The sequence below is a fragment of the Bufo bufo genome, chromosome 7, assembly GCF_905171765.1.
Source record: "Bufo bufo chromosome 7, aBufBuf1.1, whole genome shotgun sequence".
Lineage (NCBI taxonomy): Eukaryota > Metazoa > Chordata > Amphibia > Anura > Bufonidae > Bufo > Bufo bufo.
The window spans coordinates 189420438-189443332 of record NC_053395.1 but is presented as its reverse complement, the minus strand read 5'-3'; the positions used below and the strand labels follow the sequence as shown (position 1 = coordinate 189443332).

The following is a 22895-nucleotide window of genomic DNA, read 5'->3' as shown; positions in this document are numbered from 1 at the left end:
ACTTTAATTGACAGGGCCAGGCAGTTATGATGATGTTTTCACTGCCTGGTCCTGTCAATAAAAAAGTACAGGGGGCGCGGCAGTTGCAGGGAGGGCAGAGCCTCTTGGTGTAACAGCAACGCCCCCGTTGCTCCTAGAGTCTCATTTGCATATATTAAAACATCATTTTTCTCAGTAATGTGGACACATATGAACATGGGACCAACACAGATGTCTTCAGGGGCCAAGTGCACATGTAACAGGTCAGCCAGGTACAAATCTGCTGACAGATGCCCTCTAAAATAACAAACCATTATCTATTGCCAACAGGGACAGGGATGAGAGACAGTACCTTGGAACTGAACCCGAGTTCGGCAAAAGGTTTTTAACAGCAGAAATACATTTTTTAAGTTATTACCCAAAGTCTCGCGAGACTTTGCAAAGTAATAACTTCGGCTCATCTGAGTCAATACATTCTAGTAGTGTGAGTGCTCACTCCGTACAGTATTCTAACGAAGTTTTATGCAAATCGACTTCAGATATTTCTACCAGAGTCAATTTGCTCATCCCTACTGATGACCTGTCCTCAGGATAGGCCATCAGTTTATGATCGGTGGGGACACCAACCAATCAGCGTTTGAAGAGACCAGTGACTTCATGTTCATTGGTCACATGTTCAGCTCAGTCCCATTCAAGTGAAAGAGCCTGGGCTGCAGTACCAAGCACAGCCACTATATAATGTATGGCACCGTGCTTGACATGCCAGAATGCCACAGCTTCTCGAGACATCTGAGCTGCACGGGTGCCACATGTCGGACCCCCACTAACCAGATATTGATGACCTATCCCGAAGAAAGGTCATCAATTTTCTACTCCTGGAAAATCCCTTAAAAAAAGCATTTTCATCCTAGAAAACCTGACTCTATTAATATACACCTAATGACTTAAAGGAGCATTGAGTTCATGTTATAGTTTGAAGGTCCTATACCTGAAAGTAGCTGATCACCAGGACTATCACTCCGATAGCAATGTAGTAGTATGCAAACTGAGTCATCTCCAGCTCAATGTTTATTCTGTGAATTAGGATGAAAGGTCACAGAGCAGGGTCAATGGAGTGCAAAGTCAGAAATATAAAATGGAGCGCTAATAAACACAGTTCAGACTTACATTTTGCTGAGCCTGATCTGGACTACATGGAAGCAGCTGGTGTGAGGCATGAACATGTAATGCATCCATTTATTATACTGGGAAACTTTGTATCATATGCTCATTTGATGCCACAGCTTAGTCTAGGTTCACATCAACATTTTTTATTTCCATTGATCTGCTCCATCTTAAAAGAGGTTGTCCCATGAAAAATAGTCTACAGTTTTTAAACCAGCACCTGGATATGAATACTTTTGTAATTGCATGTAATTAAAAAATTAGCACAGCCACTGAGTTATTCAATAAAATGTATCTGAATAGTGCAACCTGTAGTTTCTTTTTTTCTTATTTTTTTGACCTGCTCACTGAGATGGTCGCACATGCTCAGTTTCATCCTTCACCTGCCTCCTGATCTGTGATAGGGAGAGCATGGACACGCCCCCTGAGCTGCAGCAGAAAAGACACAGCCTCTGAGCTGCCAGCTTGATGTAAATCTAGCAGAGCAATGAATATGGAGATCTCTGGATCTATGTGAGGTACAGGGCTGGTTCTAGCTTAGTTAGAAAGAAGTTGTCATGTACTATAAGATGTCTGATTTTTACATTAGTCATGGGATAACCCCTTTAGCATCAGAAAAATGAAAATAACAGATGCACAGCATATGTCACATGATGGACCACAAGGGGCACCTTATAGATCCCTCTATAATGGGGTCATTTGGGTTTCCATTATGGTGCCTATTATTTTACAGGACAAAAACAGTTCAGCATACCCTAAAGTATATTACAAAGTTGTAGAACTTTTCAGCTCATCGTAAGCTTTATTTACAGTAAAAGCTCAAAGAAAAACATTGCTTACACATCTATATCCTACATCATTACGATTATTGGTCCAGCCTATACCTTCTATGGCCACAGAACAGGGGATAAGCATCTGATCAGTGGGGGTCTCACTGCTGGGACCTCCACCGAACAAGAGAATGGGACTCCAGCGAAGGAGGAACAGGTTATGGATGTCTACTGCTACTCCATTCATTCTGTTTCTTCCTTTTTGGGGGGAAAGGAAGGGGCGAAGAAGTTCCAGAAGTATTTAAGATCTACAAAGTAACAATGTCTATGGATAGACCATTTGCCATCTATTATGCTGTAGGAGACCAAGATAAATTGGAAATCACTGAATTAAATTGTAACCCACGCAGCCATGTTATAGCACCCAAAAGCCACTATGGCTCCATATTCTAAGCTCAGTTTTAACTGCTTTCTTCTGCACGTGGACCAGATAACAGAAAAAAGGTGTTCATGTGGAGCAAAGACCTTGCAGGATTAATCATATCAGGACTAAAGTGCTGGAACGTTGTATGAGGCAGCTGCAGCCAATAGCTTCAGAGTATTGAGTGATGGGTTGTCATTTTGGCAACCTCTGCTGAACAGTCCTGAAACTTGCAGCAGTAGTTGTTATTTACTTTGGTGGCAATGTCCTATAGTGTACAGAACAGCTAGGAAACTTACACTTGAGGATCTAGAGTAAAGAAATCTGAACAGGAAGCTTCCAAACACCCTTCTTAATAACATGCATTAAAACAGAGAAGATACGTGTAGCATCTTACCCACAAGCCACTGTAGAGTTGTCCATTTCAAAGATGGTACCATTGACCCAGCTGATGGTATCATTGATACATGTTTTGTTCTCGTCCTTGAGCAGCTGATTTTGTTGGTCATACGCAATAAATGTGTCCGTCATTAGACCATAGATAAAAAGCATCATGGGTTGAGCTGCTCCGTGGACTAAAGCACATATTGCCCCAACTATCATCATGCCTATGTCCTTGCAGGAAGCATAGCGGAACTGGAAAGGAACCAGATGTCAAGTTTAAAAAACAGTTAAGAATATTCTGATTATATAAGCACTCTTCCTCTAATTAAGATTAATTTCTGCATTGGAGGCTCTGCTCCATTATCTTCGCTGATACAGCGCTATTTTTTGTGGTAAATTGATGTCGGCCTTTACAAAACCAAGATGGGCCCCATAAAAATCAATGGTGTCTGTTCCTATGACAAAACAGAAAACTGGAAATGCAAATGCCATTTGGCGTATTATGGCTATCCACTGTATAGGTCAAAATGACAAGGGTTGAGCATGTTCCCCTTTGACTATCCACCACTATGATAAAGCAAATACTACTGTAACTCTACACTGCCTATGCCACAACCATATGAAAATACAAACTGAATCTTACCAGCTGAAAGAATCCAACCCGGATTTCTTTTTCTTTCTTTTTCTTTGTTTTCTTCCCTGATCTAAAAAAAATTAAATGCAATGAAAGAGGAATAGCACAAACTTAACCAATACCTTTTGTATAATTCAGGTAAATCATTCAAATACATAATTGTATGTTTTCCATAAATTTTTAGAAAAAGTTCAATTTCTCAACTATTGCAAAAAGACAAAAAGATACCAAATCAAAAGATTCTTTTTATTCTATATTTTAGACTTACAAGGAGAAAATTTGCAAAATGTATAGTTGCATATGACTCAATTTCTGACTAATTTTCTTGTGCTGGTTTCTGCTGTCATAGAGGTACAGTGTGGAATGAAATCCCCATCAATTATTATCTGCATCCTACTTGCTTTGAAGGGGTTATCTGGTTACAGAATTTAAAAAAAACAGCAGCAAATGGTCTAAAATGATTTAAAAAAATCCTCTATAATAAATCACTGATCTAGTAAAGAAGTTCTAACGCTCCCCCAGGACTTTACAAGCAGTCAGTACATCACCGCTGCAGTGGATCATGGGCGGTCTCGTGCCATACGACCAGCCTCACCGCTCCCATTTAAGTTTAGTTTATAAATTGAAAGCAGATCTCTGATTAACTATTAAGGCCATTTTTAAAACTAAAATTTTAATAGAAAAGGTCCACTTTTTCCAAATGCTACCAACAACTGTTTTATAATTACCTAGCTTGTATGGTAAAGTGAAATATAGAATGGTCCATTAATGTTTGATTGGTGGGTCCGACCTCTTGGGTCTCAAATAGGTACAACCTCCCATCTCAAAGGAACCTGGTACTGCAGCTCTATCACATTTACTTCCCCGGGGTTGGAGCCCCCATTAATCAATCACTGATGGCTTATCCTATCCCTGAGAACCTCTCGTTAATTGCTGTTTCAATACACAACCATCAATGCTTGGAAGGCACGTCTTTATGGAAGTGAACCTAAGTTGATAAAAATTATTGGTATTTAAAAGCAGCATGTTTCGCGCTTTGGTGTATTCTGCCTGATCAAGAGATCTGTTCAGTCCCAAAACATGTTACTTTTAAACACTAAAAAAGCTTCTCAACTTCACTGCCCTTGAGCTGTGCCTTCACAGCAGCACTGTGAACAGCCTCAGTCCTTCTCCTCTACCTCCATTCAATCTTCCAGATATTGGAGAGACAGCGTGCAGCCGCCAGGCCAGCACCTTACAAGCATGATTGTCTGTTGTCAGGGGCGTAGCTAAAGGCTCATTGGCCCTGGTGCAAGAGTTTAGCTTGGGCCCCCCTTCCCTCAGTGCTTTGTGGCCAGGAGCAGGGAAGCACATAGCCTTTGTGCTGTCTGAGGCAAAAATTGAACCCCCCCCAACCCAAATTCTTAATCTAACCCCTTCCCTCCAGCCAGAGGTGCAACTTGACCACTTGACCAGCATGCACTTTCCATAATACCGGTGCCTTCTTATGCAGCACAAGGGTCTTTGGGCACCTTCAGGCTCCTGGGTCCGGTAGCAACTGCTACCTCTGCACCCCCTATAATTACGTCCCTACTTGTTGTGCCCTCTGTACAACATGAGCAGCCCTGAGTCTGGGGGCACTTTTCAATTAGCCACGGTGCACAATTGCTCTCCCCCTTATTTTTCCAGATGCCACCACATATTTACTACTTAGGTATCCTGCGAATACATACCCATCTTCTTGTAAACACTGTAATTCTCCATCTGAAAAAGAACCACACAATGGACCGCAATAAATAATTAATGTATTCAAGAAAGCAATAAATGAGAGCCTCTATAGTCCTGTTGATGTGTCATAAAACATTAGAATATTATATTGTGCAACCATTTTCAGATGAATAGAAAGCTGGCCATAGGCAAATTTCACAAAGTTCAAGGGGCATTTACTGTACTACTATAAATCCCCTCTTAATGGAATAAGCCAGGAGAACAATATTGATTACCTGTCCGGGATGTCACGGATGCGGACCCATTGACTTGAATGGGTCCGTGATCCGCAAAATACGGCAAAAGATAGGACATGCCCTATCTTTGACCCGTAAGATTCCGATCCATGCCTCCACTCTGGAAAAGATAGGAAATGCCCTATCTTTGGCCATTTTTTGTGGATCGCGGACCCATTCAAGTCAATGGGTCCACATCCATGATACAAAGTTCACATGGCCGGTGACCATGTATTGCGAGCTGCTATTTGCGGTCTGCAATACGGGCACCACAGCCATACAATAGTGCGTATGAGCCCTTAGGAAGAGGCCGCAGAACTCAGCATTGTGCTTCGACCCCTTCTAATTGCTAATCTGTGGGGGTGCGGGTTTCAAACCCACACTGATCTTTTTAACTCCCTGAAAACAGGCCATAATCAATCATAATACAGGCCCATTTGAGTATCCATATTATGCAATATACCTAGACCTCCTGTGCGCCTACAGGATTTGCAGTAATAATACAGACACTAAACAGCACCCATATAATGGCTGTGTGAACGTGGACTTATGAAGGGGGGAAGGGAGTGGCTGTCCGATGGTGCAGTTTTTTTCAATGGAGAAAGTACAGAAAAAAAGGATGATTCCTGTTTTCCATTCATGAGCAAACACCCATGGGGTTCTGGCAGCCTTTCCATACAATATCAATAAAAAAAAAACTATTGGCATCTCAAGTATGGACTTGCGTCTTTCATTCAGGACATTTCCAATCAGAGGAAAAGGCATTTTGCACAATTTGCCTTTGTACAGTGTAATGCATAATCCCACATTTTATCCCACATGTTATCTTAAGACCAAAGGCTGTTCAGGAGTAATTATTATCTATGAATACAACTATGACTATAGGTCACAATAATGATCCTTCAAGGTGAATTCAAGATGAACTTAAAACAATATAAATGTTACATAGATATGAATAGCGAAGTACATGACACCACAATTGCATAAAAAAACACACACAAAAACATCAAACAGAAAACTATATAAAACTCTAGTAAATGTCATAATTTTGCTGAGGAAGAAGCCATGCAAGACTGGCCTAGTGGAAGACGAGAAAATCCTTAATTGGATAAAGGTTTAGATATAGTGATGTCGCGAACATAAAATTTTCAGTTCGCGAACAGCGAACACGAACTTCCGCAAATGTTCGCGAACTGGCGAACCGGGCGAACCGCCATAGACTTCAATAGACAGGCGAATTTTAAAACCCACAGGGACTCTTTCTGGCCACAATAGTGATGAGAAAGTTGTTTCAAGGGGTCTAACACCTGGACTGTGGCATGCCGGAGGGGGATCTATGGCAAAACTCCCATGGAAAATTACGTAGTGGACGCAGAGTCGGGTTTTAATCCATAAAGGGCATAAATCAACTAACATTCCTAAATTGTTTGGAATAACGTGCTTTAAAACATCCAGTGTGTGTATACGATCAGGTATGATGTTGTATCGATCAGGTAGTGTAAGGGTTACGCCCGCATCACAGACATTGACAGACCAAACTCCCCTTTTAATGCACCGCAAACAGTTCATTTGCACAACCGCAAACTCCCCATTTGCACAAGGTTGGATACCAAGCTAGCCACGTCCCGGTGATGCAGCAGGCAAGCAACTGAAATTACACTAAAGTGTAAAAATTAAATGCCTTATTTATCGGCAAGCTACTGTGCCACCCGGTATGAGTGGTTGGCACTGGCAGTGGGCACACTACAGTCAGTGGAAGAGGGCCTGACACACTGACTGGCAGCAGGCAAGCAACTGAATTTAGACTACTGTCTAAAAATTAAATGCCTTATTTATCGGCAAGCTACTGTGCCACCCGGTATCAGTGGTTGGCACTGGCAGTGGGCACACTACAGTCAGTGGAAGCGGGCCTGACACACACTGGCAGCAGGCAAGCAACTGAAATTACACTAAAGTGTAAAAATTAAATGCCTTATTTATCGGCAAGCTACTGTGCCACCCGGTATCAGTGGTTGGCACTGGCAGTGGGCACACTACAGTCAGTGGAAGAGGGCCTGACACACACTGGCAGCAGGCAAGCAACTGAATTTAGACTACTGTCTAAAAATTAAATGCCTTATTTATCGGCAAGCTACTGTGCCACCCGGTATCAGTGGTTGGCACTGGCAGTGGGCACACTACAGTCAGTGGAAGCGGGCCTGACACACACTGGCAGCAGGCAAGCAACTGAATTTAGACTACTGTCTAAAAATTAAATGCCTTATTTATCGGCAAGCTACTGTGCCACCCGGTATCAGTGGTTGGCACTGGCAGTGGGCACACTACAGTCAGTTGAAGTCGGCCTGACACACACTAGCAGCAGGCAAGCAGCTGAAATTACACTAAAGTGTAAAAATTAAATGCCTTTTTTATGCAAAGTCCTGTGCCAGCCGGTATGAGTGGTGGGCACTGGCAGTGGGCACACTACAGTCAGTGGAAGTCAGCCTGACACACACTGGCAGGCAACTAACCTTAGATTAAAGTGTAAAAATTAAGTGCCTATTTTTTAAGCAAAGTCCTGTGCCACTCGGTATGACAGGGGTGGGCACTGGCAGTGGGCACACTACAGTCAGTTGAAGTCGGCCTGACACACACTAGCAGCAGGCAAGCAGCTGAAATTACATTAAAGTGTAAAAATTAAATGCCTTTTTTAAGCAAAGTCCTGTGCCAGCCGGTATGAGTGGTGGGCACTGGCAGTGGGCACACTACAGTCAGTGGAAGTCAGCCTGACACACACTGGCAGGCAACTAACCTTAGATTAAAGTGTAAAAATTAAGTGCCTATTTTTTAAGCAAAGTCCTGTGCCACTCGGTATGACAGGGGTGGGCACTGGCAGTGGGCACACTACAGTCAGTTGAAGTCGGCCTGACACACACTAGCAGCAGGCAAGCAGCTGAAATTACACTAAAGTGTAAAAATTAAATGCCTTTTTTATGCAAAGTCCTGTGCCAGCCGGTATGAGTGGTGGGCACTGGCAGTGGGCACACTACAGTCAGTGGAAGTCAGCCTGACACACACTGGCAGGCAACTAACCTTAGATTAAAGTGTAAAAATTAAGTGCCTATTTTTTAAGCAAAGTCCTGTGCCACTCGGTATGACAGGGGTGGGCACTGGCAGTGGGCACACTACAGTCAGTTGAAGTCGGCCTGACACACACTAGCAGCAGGCAAGCAGCTGAAATTACATTAAAGTGTAAAAATTAAATGCCTTTTTTAAGCAAAGTCCTGTGCCAGCCGGTATGAGTGGTGGGCACTGGCAGTGGGCACACTACAGTCAGTGGAAGTCAGCCTGACACACACTGGCAGGCAACTAACCTTAGATTAAAGTGTAAAAATTAAGTGCCTATTTTTTAAGCAAAGTCCTGTGCCACTCGGTATGACAGGGGTGGGCACTGGCAGTGGGCACACTACAGTCAGTTGAAGTCGGCCTGACACACACTAGCAGCAGGCAAGCAGCTGAAATTACACTAAAGTGTAAAAATTAAATGCCTTTTTTATGCAAAGTCCTGTGCCAGCCGGTATGAGTGGTGGGCACTGGCAGTGGGCACACTACAGTCAGTGGAAGTCAGCCTGACACACACTGGCAGGCAACTAACCTTAGATTAAAGTGTAAAAATTAAGTGCCTATTTTTTAAGCAAAGTCCTGTGCCACTCGGTATGACAGGGGTGGGCACTGGCAGTGGGCACACTACAGTCAGTTGAAGTCGGCCTGACACACACTAGCAGCAGGCAAGCAGCTGAAATTACATTAAAGTGTAAAAATTAAATGCCTTTTTTAAGCAAAGTCCTGTGCCAGCCGGTATGAGTGGTGGGCACTGGCAGTGGGCACACTACAGTCAGTGGAAGTCAGCCTGACACACACTGGCAGGCAACTAACCTTAGATTAAAGTGTAAAAATTAAGTGCCTATTTTTTAAGCAAAGTCCTGTGCCACTCGGTATGACAGGGGTGGGCACTGGCAGTGGGCACACTACAGTCAGTTGAAGTCGGCCTGACACACACTAGCAGCAGGCAAGCAGCTGAAATTACATTAAAGTGTAAAAATTAAATGCCTTTTTTAAGCAAAGTCCTGTGCCAGCCGGTATGAGTGGTGGGCACTGGCAGTGGGCACACTACAGTCAGTGGAAGTCAGCCTGACACACACTGGCAGGCAACTAACCTTAGATTAAAGTGTAAAAATTAAGTGCCTATTTTTTAAGCAAAGTCCTGTGCCACTCGGGATGACAGGGGTGGGCACTGGCAGTGGGCACACTACAGTCAGTTGAAGTCGGCCTGACACACACTGGCAGGCAACTAACCTTAGATTAAAGTGTAAAAATGAAGTGCCTTTTTTTTAAGCAAAGTCCTGTGCCACACGGGATGACAGGGGTGGGCACTGGCAGTGGGCACACTACAGTCAGTTGAAGTCGGCCTGACACACACTAGCAGCAGGCAAGCAGCTGAAATTACACTAAAGTGTAAAAATTAAATGCCTTTTTTATGCAAAGTCCTGTGCCAGCCGGTATGAGTGGTGGGCACTGGCAGTGGGCACACTACAGTCAGTGGAAGTCAGCCTGACACACACTGGCAGGCAACTAACCTTAGATTAAAGTGTAAAAATTAAGTGCCTTTTTTTAAGCAAAGTCCTGTGCCACACGGAATGACAGGGGTGAGCACTGGCAGTGGGCACACTACAGTCTGTGGGCCTGCAGCTCCTCACACACAGGCAGGCCAGGCAACTGCAATATGTATATAAAGGAAAAAAAAAAAGCAGACTAATGTTGCAGCCCTAAAAAGGGCTTTTTGGGGTGCTGTCAGGACGCTGTCCTTACAGCAGAGATCAGATGAGTCTTTCAGGACTGGAGTGGACACTGAATTCACTAGCCTAGCTATCGATTTCCCAATTAAATCAGCAGCAGTTACAGTCTCCCTCCTCTCACTAAGACTGCAGCTTCAGAATGAATCTAAAATGGATGCTGTGCAGGAGGTGGGAGGGTCTGGGAGGGAGGGTATGCTGCTGATTGGCTGGAATGTGTCTGCTGACTGTGAGGTACAGGGTCAAAGTTTGCTCAATGATGATGTATAGGGGGCGGACCGAACATCGCATGTGTTCGCCCGGCAGAGGCGAACGCGAACAAGCTATGTTCGCCGGGAACTGTTCGCCGTCGGATAGTTCGGGCCATCTCTATTTAGATATAATATTGTCTGGGCAGAGAATGTCTACCAGAAGACTGTCCTTTTGGAGTCTCACTTTGGAGACAATCACATTCCCTATATGGTCCCTTTAGGAGCTGCAATGGTTTTCCCATGATCTTATACTGGAGTATCTCTGGATTATGCAGTTCAGTTCTGGCACCATTCTATAGAAAGGATGCCCTGGAGGCAGAAAAAGTACAAATGAGAGCAACTAAACTAATAAGGGGCCTGGAGGGTCTTATGGTGCATTTACACAAACAGATAATCAGGCCAATTTTTGTCCAGTCAGACCAATAGTTGGTGTATAAACAGCCATCTGACCAATGATTGGTCAGAAAATCTGTCAGATAATCTGTTGGTGTAAATGCACCCTTAGCTATGAGGAACGATTAAAATAATTAAATTTACTTAGTCTTGAGAAAAGACATGTAAAGCTCCCTTTACATGGGATGATATTACAGAAGATTGTCAGGAAGGAAGCATTCCTTCCCAACAATCTGCTGATCGCTGGTGGAGAAGACCGCTGCATTTACATGCAGCGATCTCCTCCACAATATTGGGAGGAATGATCACTAATGCCATCGCTCTTCCCCATACTTACTAGCTGTTTGCCGGCAGGAGATCGTGCCGATCTGCTTCCAATAAACCAGACATGCTCAACCTGCGGCCCTCCAGCTGTTGCAAAACTACAACTCCCAGCATGCCTGAACAGCCTACAGCTATCAGCCAACAGCAGGGCATTGTGGGAGTTGTAGTTTTACAACAGCTGGAGGGCCGCAGGTTGAGCATCCCTGCAACTATCATTTGTGCGTGCACACAAACAAAATGATTACAAGATGAACGTGCGTTTCGCTTGTCCATTGGGTAATCGCCGGCACATTTACACCGCCAGATCATCGTTAACAGCGCTCATTAGCGATTAATCTGCATGATTCTTAGCCCATGTAAAGGGCCCTTTTAGGGGGGGGGTGACATGATTAACCTATAAAAATAGATAAATGGGCCATACAAAAATATGGTGAAAAGCTGTTCCATGTAAAATCCCCTCAAAAGACAAGGGGGCGCTGCCTCCGACTGGAGAAGAAAAAGTTCAGTCTTCAGAGGCACCAAGGCTTTTTTACTGTAAGAACTGTGAATCTATGGAAATGTCCAGACCTGGTCACCGCAGGAACAGTGGAAGGTTTTAAAACAAGCTGAATTCTTAAAAGTAGATGACATTAATGCTTATGAAAATGTGTAGAAATCTGGGTTTCACTCCCCTTTTCTAAAATTCACATCCCCGCCTATCCCTTGGTTGAACTTGATGGGTTTTTTTCCAACCGTATCAACTATGTAATTGTGTAACTATGTATCATACTAATTACTCATAGAGCTCTCAGTAACGCCACATAGAAAAGTGAGTAACATAATTGAGATCAGCTCTTCTGCCATCTAGAACAGTGACTATAGTGGAATACTGGTATTGGGCATACAGCAGAAATGGGTTTTAGATCCTAATGGGTTATAAAATCATTTACACACTGACTCATACTTATGCTTATATAACATGGCCTTATTAACATCTGTAAAATAACAGTATTTACCATTGGTAGAAGACTTTTGGCTTTCCATGTAGTTATCACTGCAAGAGATAAGATAAGAATGATATTTTCATAACCAGCTATACAGAACATGATAATAATTAAAGGGGTATTCTAAGAGACTACGGGGAAATAGCCTGGTACGAATGCTTGCCTATTTATGGCTGTCCCACATTGATAAGTGGAGTGGCAGCAGCATTTTATGGGTACGGGGCCCCTGTTTTCATGATTGGTGGGGGTCTCATTGGCTGGACCCCTACTGATCTAATATCCCCTATCATGGGTAAAGTGGATCTAACTGAAATACCCCTTTAAAGAGGATCTGTCACCAAATTTCACAACACATATTATTAAATAGTTCTCTTAAACATCATGAGTAGGATTGAGCGAACCCGTGGAAGTTCGGGTTCGCCTGGTTTGGCCAAACTTCAGGTCAAAGTTGGGGTTCAGGACCCGAACTTCACCCCAAACCCGGACCCCATTTAAGTCAATGGGGACCCGAACTTCACTTTATTATTTTCCGTTATAACATGGTTATAACGGAAAATAATAGCATTCTTAAAACAGAATGCAAAATAAAATATCTATTGAGAGGTGAGCGCGGTGACGTCACTGCAGGTCCTGCTGAATGAAGATAGAACCCGAACACTGAACCCAAACCCGAACTTCAGTGAAAAAGTCTGGGTTCGGGTCCGGGTCCCCGAACTCGCAAAGTTCAGTTTGGAGTTCGGGTTCACTCAACTCTAATCATGAGTTAAAATAAGTTTAAGAAAAAAAATTGTACAGTTTTCATACCAGCACCTAGATCTGAATTATTTTGTAATTGCATGTAATTAAAAATTTTGCATAGCCGCTGAGTTAGTCAATAAAATGTATCTGTATAGCGCCATCTGCAGTTTTTTTTTTTCTTATTTCTTTGTCCTGCTCACTGAGATGGCCGCACATGCTCAGTTTCATCCTTGATCTGCCTCCTGATTTGTGATAGGGAGAGCATGGGCACGCCCCCTGAGCTGCAGCATTAACCCCTTTTACCCCGGGCTAGTTTTCGCCCTCCTGCCCAGGCCATTTTTTGCAAATCTTGACATATGTCACTTTATGCGGTAATACTGTACATACACATTAACACATTGTACTTCATGAATGTCATAAATTTGAGTCAATATATTTCACCTTTATTTATGAAAAAATCCTAAATTTACAAAAAAAAATCAAAATTTCAATTTCTCTGCTCTTAAAACAGAAAGTAAAACCTCATAAAATATTTATTATTTAACATTCCCCAATTTTCAAAACCCACTTTTTAAAGACCAGTTCAGGTCTGAAGTCACTGTGTGGGGCTTACATAATGGAAACCCCCACAAATGACTCCATTGTAGAAATTACACCCCTCAAGTTACTCAAAACTGATTTTAAAAACTTTGTTAAACCTTTAGGAAAATGGAGATTAGATTTCTAAATTTCACTTTTTTAGCAGATTTTCTGTCACGCTGGATAGGATACAAGATACAATAGACAAACAGAAAACCACAAAACTAGTGTCTAAAGCCAGAAGCTGGGGATAAAGATCACCTCCTGACTAATCCCTACCAGCTCTCCCTAGACTTCTGTGCCCACGTTCAGACCCTAAAGTTGGGAATAAACGTGCCCCCGTGCCTAAGGCTGAAGATTCCCTAAAATCGCTAAGATGGTGAAAGGGGGAAAGAGACAGCCTGCTTCCTCAGGACCTGGAGAGGGCAGGCGTCTCTCTAACAGCCTAGACAGAACACAAAAAGAAAACAAAACCTACTTATCTTGTTACTGAGCAGAAACAGCAAATCTTTCCTTCCTTCCTCTGAGCAAGATAGAAGCTATAACCCGCACAGGACACTGGGAATGGCCGTAATTTAAAGTCATACAAACGACCCCACCCAGTGCACCTGAAGGGAGGCGGATACAGCTCAACTCCAAACCCAAAACAAAAAAACTACATACGTGCTGCTAACCTGGCAAACCTCCGCACATAACCTGAGCAGGGTATGACATTTTCCATTTTAATCCATTTTTTCTTTAACAGATTGAGGGTTAACAGCCAAACAAAACTCAATATTTATTACCCTAATTCTGCGGTTTACAGAAACACCCCACATGTGGTCATAAACTGATGTAAGGGCACACGGCAGGGCGCAGAAGAAAAGGAGCGCCATATGGTTTTTGGAAGGAAGATTTTGCTGGACTGGTTTTTAGATGCCATGTCTCATTTGAAGCCCCCCTGATGCACCCCAACAGTAGAAACTCCAAAAAAGTTACCCCATTTTGGAAACTATGGGTTAAGGTGCCAATTTTATTGCCACTATTTTGGGGTACATATGATTTTTAATTGCTTTATATTACATTTTTTGTGAGGCAAGGTAACCAAAAAAATGGATGTTTTTGGCACCATTTTTATTTTTTATTTTTTACAACATTCATCTGACAGGGTAGATCATGTGCTATTTTTATAGAGCAGGTTGTTACGGACGCAATGATATCAAATATGTCTACTTTCTTTGTTTGTTTGTTTCAGTTTTACATAATAAAGCTTTTTTGAAAATAAATTATGTTTTTGTGTCTCCATTTCTGAACGCCACATTTTTTTTATTAGGTTAGGTCATGTGACATTTTTATAGAGCAGATCGTTACGGACGTGGAAATACCTAATATTGGAAATACCTAATAGTTTTTCATTCCCCTACCCTCTGGTAGGCGTCTTAGAGCCCTACACGCCCGCACCACTAGGCTGAAAAACAGCTTTTACCCCAAAACAATCAGTCTCCTAAATGCTCGGAGATTATTGCCCTTCCTAGGATAGAAACTACCACAGACTGAAAGTGACTGCTGCATTCATGAACCCATGATGATCTCTTGTCTGCAGTGGTGTCTGAATCAGTGTGTATATATACTCATAAGCACTTCCTACTTTGCTCTTGCTATATATATGCTGTGAACTGTGAATAGTAATGCTTTCTAGTGCAATGTTTGTTTGTTTTTTCTAGTGTAATGCTTTAGTTTAAATGTCAGTTCTTGTTCCTCTGTCCATGGCATCTAGGATTGCTCCAAACAACATTTCATTGTATTGTACATTGTATTACATTGTATTGTACAGTGACAATAAAGGCATCTTATCTTATGTTATCTTATGTATACTTTTTCTTATTTATTTAAGTTTTACACAATAATAGCATTTTTAAAACAATAAAATGTTTTAGTGTCTCCATAGTCTGAGAGCCATAGCTTATTTAATTTTCAACCGATTGTCTTAGGTAGGATTTATTTTTTGCAGAATGAGGTGATGGTTTGATTGGTACTATTTTGGTGGGCATACTCCTTTTTGATTGCTTGGTGTTTCACTTTATGTGATGTTAGGTGACAAAAAATTTCATTTTTGGCAATGTTTTTTTTTTTTTTTTTTTTAAAGGTGTTCACCTGAAGGGTTAGGTCATGTAATATTTTTATAGAGCAGGTTGTTACGGACGCGGCAATGCCTAAGATATATACTTTTTTATGAATTTTTTACTTTAACACAATATATATATATATTTTTTTACCAAAAATGAAATTCTCATTTTTTGCAGGATAAGGTGACAATTTGATTGGTACTATTTTGGGGGGCATACGCCTTTTTGATCGCCTGTCATCTGCGTGTCATACTGACTCACAGTATTATTTCACTACCACAGCAGACTCCCTATGCATGTTACTGCAAGGCACAGTGTTCTACACTACTATACATGCTCTCTGCAGCCAGGAAATAGCCGTTTTTTTAATGCGATTCGCCGCAAATAAATTCGGCCAAATCGAATTTTTTTAAAATTTTCTCATCTCTAATTATGTCCCATGAACATTGCCAACCAGTTTATACAGTGCTGCTTATTCAAACACAATTCTGTCTTATTGCCTTGCAGTTCAAAGATCCCTGCAGTCCTTATCTAATTTTAAGAATACCAGTCTGCACGATTCCGCCATCCTCCCAGTGCAATAAAGTAATCAAGCAACTAAGAATGGAGAGAGACAGTCTCCCTACTCCCCAACAAGTCTACAGCAAACCCTATGGGGATAAAGGTATGGATGGCTTGTGATGATCACAGGGATCATCAATGACATAAACAGGAATCAGATTAAGTCACATCATATAGAAAAAAAAACTAAATAAAATAAATTACACTAGTGTTTATTTTTGACAACTGCACTGAAGGTTTTGTTCATCACTCTCCATTGAAAAACGGCTATTGTGTGTCCCCCTTTACTAAGCACCACCACTATAGTTAAAGGGGCTTTGCTCAGGATAGGTCATCAATATCTTATTGGTGGGGTCCATCCCACTGCCTCCTCACAGCTTGCCAAGCATAGCGCCGTACATTGTATAGTGGCCGTGCCTGGTATTGCAGTCCAGGTCCATTCATTTGAATGAGACTGAGCTGTGCCTAAGCCATGTGACTGATGAACGCGACACGGAAGAGGCCATTGAAGAAAAATGCTAATCATCGTGGGTGCCAAGAGTCCTGGAAAACCTCTTAAAACGAATGTTTTACATAAGATACATTACGCCATAAGCATTATAGCAGCACACTATACAGATACTACCTGGTTGGTCCCATCGCTTTTGGTATTGAGTGGTGACTATGTAGGATTCACCTCTCCAAAGAAGCTTAATTGTTAATAAATAAGGGGTTGAGGGACTGGGCCAAGATTTATAAAAGGGTGTTTGAGGGGAACTAGAATCTTCTGACTGGAGGTACCACAATGGGCTTCAGTTTGATGTCTGCTTTTAATCTCCCTTCTTTCTGTGTATGTCATTATGGTGAAAATGCAGGCCTGATATGGATTCAAATTTCAGTCTTGAGCACTATGTACTGCAAAAAAACTTGGTAAAAATCCAGAAAACAATCTATAAACATCATGTAGTGTTGGGTAGATGTGCTCCAAACACAAAAACAAATTTCTGGGCTTTAGAAGGATGGTAGGATGCTGGCAAGCCTTGTGTAACCAATAATTATGAAGAATTTGCTCCAGTGCACGGTGTCTCACTGTGTTATCTGTAAAAACGGATTGTCCCTTTATCCTAAAGTAGCCATTGAAGAGATTAACCTAGGGTGACCTTATACACAGAGGTAACCTACGTTCTATCCGTGCAGAAAAAAAATCAGCCATTTAAGTATTTGTGTTTTTAATCAATTTCATTGTATTTTATTATAAATAGGCCACAAATGGTAGAATTTTTCCGCCATGAATCTTGCCAAAAATTCACAGTAGATTCCGCAGCAAAGCGTGTGACATGCGGCTTTGTCTACCGATCACAGCAGCCTAACTATAGGGGTTGCACTAGTGAAAGTTGCAACCGGGCTCACAAGACAGGGGGGCCACAGGTTCCTGTCACCACATTTAAAGGGGTTATCCAATCCCGAAAATGACCCACAGAATTTCTGGGCTCCTCCTCTAGAGCATACTTACCTGCTCCCCAGCACCCGCGTTCCTCCGGATCCCTGCACGGCTGCCTCTGCATCTCCCCATCACGCGGATCAAAGCATCCGGTGATAGAGGAAGCAGCCAATAGCAGGTGACAATAGTGACCAGCCTCCCTAGCAGGTGACGCTAGGGAGGCTGGGCACCGTCACGGCTGCTATTGGCTGCTCCCCCCATCACTGGATTTTTTGATCCGCGCAACAGAGAGATGCAGTGGCAGCCGTGCAGGGATCCGGAGGAACGCGGGTGCTGGGGAGCAGGTAAGTATGTTTTAGATGAGTGGCCCAGGCATTCTGGGGGTCATTATTGGGATTGGATAATCCTTTAGGGCTAATCGTATTTCTTTGATCTCCTTTCTGACCTCCTTTGATGTCTGGCAGCCTGTGTAAATCTTTTGGTGCTGGAGTGAAGGAAACAGGAGAAAATGATTTATGGATGCACATGCAATGTATTGTAATTTGCTAGGGATTTGGAATGTGGAACCTACACTGCAAATTTGTAGCAAGTAAGGCACATCTGAACATGGCCAGAAGGCGGGTATAAACTGCCCAATTGTGGGCCGATTATCTGGAATGATCGTTCCCAATAATAGGCCAGTGTAAATCTGCTGCTGATCATCAAATGAACAAGCAAAAAGCTCATTGATCGGGTGGAATGGTCTTTCATGCACCGTCATTTCTGGGCAGCAGATCACGCTACATATGTAACCAGGGATCTGCTGCCCAGAAACAATGCAGCTGTATGAGGATGAGTGATAGCGGTAGCCATCGCTCATCCCCATACAGTGGAGGTGATTGCTGCATGTAAATGCAGCTCTTCACCTCCACTGACGAGCAGGCAATTATCGGGAAGAAATGGTTCCTCCTGATTATTGCCTGCTCGGCCAGGAATTGTACATGCAGTATTAAACTACAGTAAGTGACTCATGAAAATGTACAGATGTAGCAGGGTTAACACACAAACTCTTAACTCAAATTTCTTAACTCATCGCGTTATCTTGAAAAAAAAGCCATTGAAAAGCAATTGAAGGTGTTTGCTTAACGCATTTATTTTAGATACCACGTCTCATAAAGCATGAGTGTTAACTCTACTACATCCGTATTAGGGGTTTAGTCCTAGTTTTCTCTACATTCTGACATTTCGTTGCCCTATATTTGTGACTAAACATTCTTACATACCAACAATGAAAATGTAAAAATGGGGATATTAAAGCCCTGCCTCTTGTAAAACCTGGGAAGGGTTCCAAAACAGTCAGGACACTCACGTATTCTCACTTTGGGATGGGGATTTCACAAGCGCCGTCCCTTTTGATTGCCAATTTGCAGGACTGTCCCAGCAAATGTAGTAAATTAGTCACACAAAAATTACTTGAAACCAAGCAGACAATCCAGAAAAAAAGAGAGCAAAAAGTTGCATATTTAATCGATATGTTACCCGCCTTAGACTACAAACTTATCCCAGTGGCTGGTTCTGGATGATAGATCTGGTGCATGTTAGCCTGTCTAGTGTAACTTTATACCACCCTTTAGGAAGCTTAATTTGTGTCTGCGGTGCCTGATGAATGTGGCACACTGCGTCTGGCTCATTTTCAAGTAGTAAATCTGCCCCAATATGATTTCAGTTATGTAACATTTTTATAAAAAATTTTTTATAATAACAATAACCTTTGCTCTGCAATCTGCAAAATATATCCGCCAGAAAACTGGCATATATCTGATAGAAAATGACCCCCTATATATTCACAGTTATAGTGTAATTAATAGTGATAGGTTACTTTTAAGGCTAATTTAATACTTAGCCTAACAAACAAAACTTGTGGAGGGAAATGGCGAGAAATAAGGAAAGCTGATGTACTCATCAATGTCTTTCTCAACAGTTTTTAATTAAGTGCCTCAGTGCTTCCAACCACCCTACTAAGTCTATTTCACCCTACAGTTGGGGGTGGCAGGCTTACTATGCAGTAGCATCAGATGCCCTAGCTTACATACATAACTCAGTGAACACTGGGAGACATGTTGAACCAAGCCTTAGGATGCATTCACAGGACCGTGAAAGATCCAGGCTCATTTTGTGGACCGCAAACCACAGACGGCCAAAACATGGGTACTGGCTGTGTGCATCCCGCATTGTGGTGCAGACCTATTGACTTCGATGTGTTCACGAGGTGCAACCAAAGATTCGACACGTCCTATCTTTTGCGGCATGGACGCGGAAGCATACAGAATGCCCTGTTATTGTAAGCCTAGAGCGTCACATGGAGCCTGTACAGGGGAACACAGAAGTCCCTATAGGTCCTATTCTAGAGCTATAGGCGCTTCAACTGCCTCCATGTGCTGCTTCCTTAAGAGAATATCTCTCAAGACTGGGTTCACATCACGTTTTTCCCATCCATTCAACGTATACAAAAAACATATATGTTAAACGGATGCCATAGAGTTCCATTCTAAAAATAAAAGTATACTTTTTTTTACTACCATTGTAAAAAAAAGTCATCCCCCCAACATAAGAACACACAGCTAGATATATCGTACAAAATAAGTAATTTTAATCCAATATTAGCAGCTAGGATACACAGAAACAAGATAAACTAGGACTAATTAATCAGCACATGCAACTCCTAGATGGACCCAATGTACGACAAACTAAATTCCTTTTATAACACCTGAGACGCTGGAGGAGAGAGTCATCATAAAGACCCCAAACAGTAAAGTACTTACTCCTTCCTAGAGTCAATGTGAGTCTAAGGAAGTATGCCCATATACCATAATAATAGTAAAGTGCAGAGTGCATACAAGTAAATAATACATCTAAGAGTACTGCATTCACGTAATACCGAGCAGTGTAATCCTGACCCCGATGCGCGTTTCGCTGTCGCTTCCTCAGGGGTAAAATAAGGATACCTTTTTTTTTTTACCGGACTGAGTAGGATACAAGAACGTGGTGTTCTGCGTTTTGTATCCTTTTTTTCCCCTAATATACGTCAAATGGAGGATTAAAACATGATGTGAACCCAGCCTAACACATCACATACGATGCATGTCACCTTTTTCTTTTCACCTCTGTGTGCCTACATGTAAAATTGGAGGCTAGCAGAGGTACAATATTGTACTGTAGCAGTCTATAGGCCCCATCTTACGGATCCCGCACCACACAGATTTGTAATAATGCCATGTGAATTAAGGCTTCACCTGAAACAGTAACTAACAGCAATTATCAACGTAGATAAATGAATGGATAAATCATAATGTACTTACAATTTTCGCTCTAGTAGTAATAACTGCGTACTCCAAGCGTCGGTAAGAAATGTTTGTCGAGATGCTGCTCCTGGGATTTCTTTTCACTGAGGTAAACTGCTTTATCATTACCTATTAGTAAGTTTATCAGTAGTTCACACCCTGTGGGTAAAAAGCATTCATGTCGCATGGGACGCTGGGTAATCTGACAGAAAAGAATGTCTCACCGAGAATCTTTGCGTTTCCCTGAGCTTGAACTATTGATTAACCTTCTTCCTGTTTCATTATATATTTTATCATACAGGATGGTTAATCATTATGTTGTCAGAGCAATAAATGTTCCCATTCTTTTGATTTTGATAGTTGTTCCCTGTATTTGGTCTGCAACTTGCGACTCATCAGCAAGACAACGTTGAAGAACCAGTATCCAACCAAATGCCATCAATTTCATTTAGAATTTTGGACACAACCATAACAGTCTATGTAATATAAAATATCATCACTTTGGGAGCAGGGTCTAGTAAAGTTAATTTTACATCATTTTCCATGACATAGGGCCAGATTTATCATTAGCTCAAGGCAGAATAATGGAGTGAAAAAGTCGCAAATTTTTGCGCAATCGCTTAAACTTCGCATAAAACTGCTCGCCAGTTTTCTGAAAGTGGGCGTATTTTCTTATGTAAATGAATCTCTAGACAGATTTACTATTGAGACAATTTAAAAAGTTGCAAAAAAAATTGCTAAATCACTCTAGTGCGGACCATGCTTATCTTATGCGACTTTTTACAAGATCATGCGACTTTTCGTAAAGACGTGCGACATTTGTAAAGCCGCTTACTGACAGATAAACTGCTACCATCAAACCACATTTATCACAGTCTTAAAGGGCCAATCATATATCTGACTTAGCTAAAACTGACTTTAGCCATATGTGAAAGTGGAGTGAGCTGTCAGAGTAATGATAAATTTGGCCCATAGTGTACATTGCTCCAGGGGTTGGCTTATATTACGCTTCAGGACCACCAGAAATTTTAAGTGGTTGTCCCATTAGGATAACCCCTGCCTGTATGCCCTACCAGGTCTGGTATAGGTCTAAACTTCCTCTATTACAAAGAGCAGAGATTTCACACTTGGGGAGGACTCAGAACAATCACGTATTACTAGGTTCTTAATTTGAAGACCAGATGACAAAATTCTGATATTATCCAATCTAAAATATCTGGAGAACATACGCAGGATTTCCTCAAAGTGAGGGTAGGTCCTACAGGTGTTGCTACCTTTCCCTCACTGCTACTGTATCACCCCAGACCTGGAGATACTACAATTGCAATGGTTTGTAATGTAATGCTTTGTAATATTCATATCATGTCACACTTCATGCTGTATACTTTGTACACCAGCAGATGACGTACGTATGGTGGGCAGTGTTTAGGAACAGGAATGAGACTTCCTGCCAAGGGAGTGGCACAGCTAGTTCCAGTCAGTTAGAAGGATGAGAGTAAGGCCTCATGCACATGACCGTTGTTTTATTCCGTGTCCGTTGTTCAGTTTTTCGTGATTTTCTGCGGACCCATTGACTTTCAATGGGTCCGTTGAAAACTCGGCTAATGCACCGTTTGTCATCCACGTCCGTGATCCGTGGTTCCAGTCCGTCAAAAAAATATAACCTGTCCTATTTTTTTCACGGAAAACGGTTCGCGGACCCATTCAAGTCAATGGGACTGTGAAAAAACGCGGAGGCACACAAGATTGTCATCCGTGTCCGCGGGTCCGCGTCCGTTTTTTTCCTATCATTTGCATGGCAAACTTGACTTAGACCTTTTTTTTACTTTCCTTCATTTCTGGTGATCCTCCAAAAATAAAGGAAGACACACGGAAACAAAAACGGAAACGGATCACGGAACAACGGAACCCCATTTTGCGGAACGGAACACAACAACGGTCGTGTGCATGAGGCCTAAGGAGTGCGGGAGCATGTGATTCAGCTCTCACTCCTTCAGTCCCATGAGGACCACAGAGTCGACTGATCTAGAAGGACAACTGCTCCTGAGAGCCTGC

At 42.2% G+C, this 22895-nt stretch overlaps 1 protein-coding gene across 1 annotated transcript in view; it reads right to left on the bottom strand.

The window, feature by feature from the left end:
- Positions 1–20927, bottom strand: part of ABCB11 (ATP binding cassette subfamily B member 11) — an 87215-nt gene extending 66288 nt beyond the window's left edge. The window contains exons 1-6 of the mRNA XM_040439518.1: positions 20859–20927; positions 12130–12167; positions 5065–5095; positions 3362–3422; positions 2732–2970; positions 968–1052 (exon numbers count right to left, since the gene is read on the bottom strand). Of these exons, the coding sequence (XP_040295452.1) occupies positions 968–1052; positions 2732–2970; positions 3362–3422; positions 5065–5095; positions 12130–12157 (444 nt within the window). The 5' untranslated portion in view covers positions 12158–12167; positions 20859–20927. The remainder of the gene's footprint in view (positions 1–967; positions 1053–2731; positions 2971–3361; positions 3423–5064; positions 5096–12129; positions 12168–20858) is intronic.
- Positions 20928–22895: the final 1968 nt, after the last annotated feature.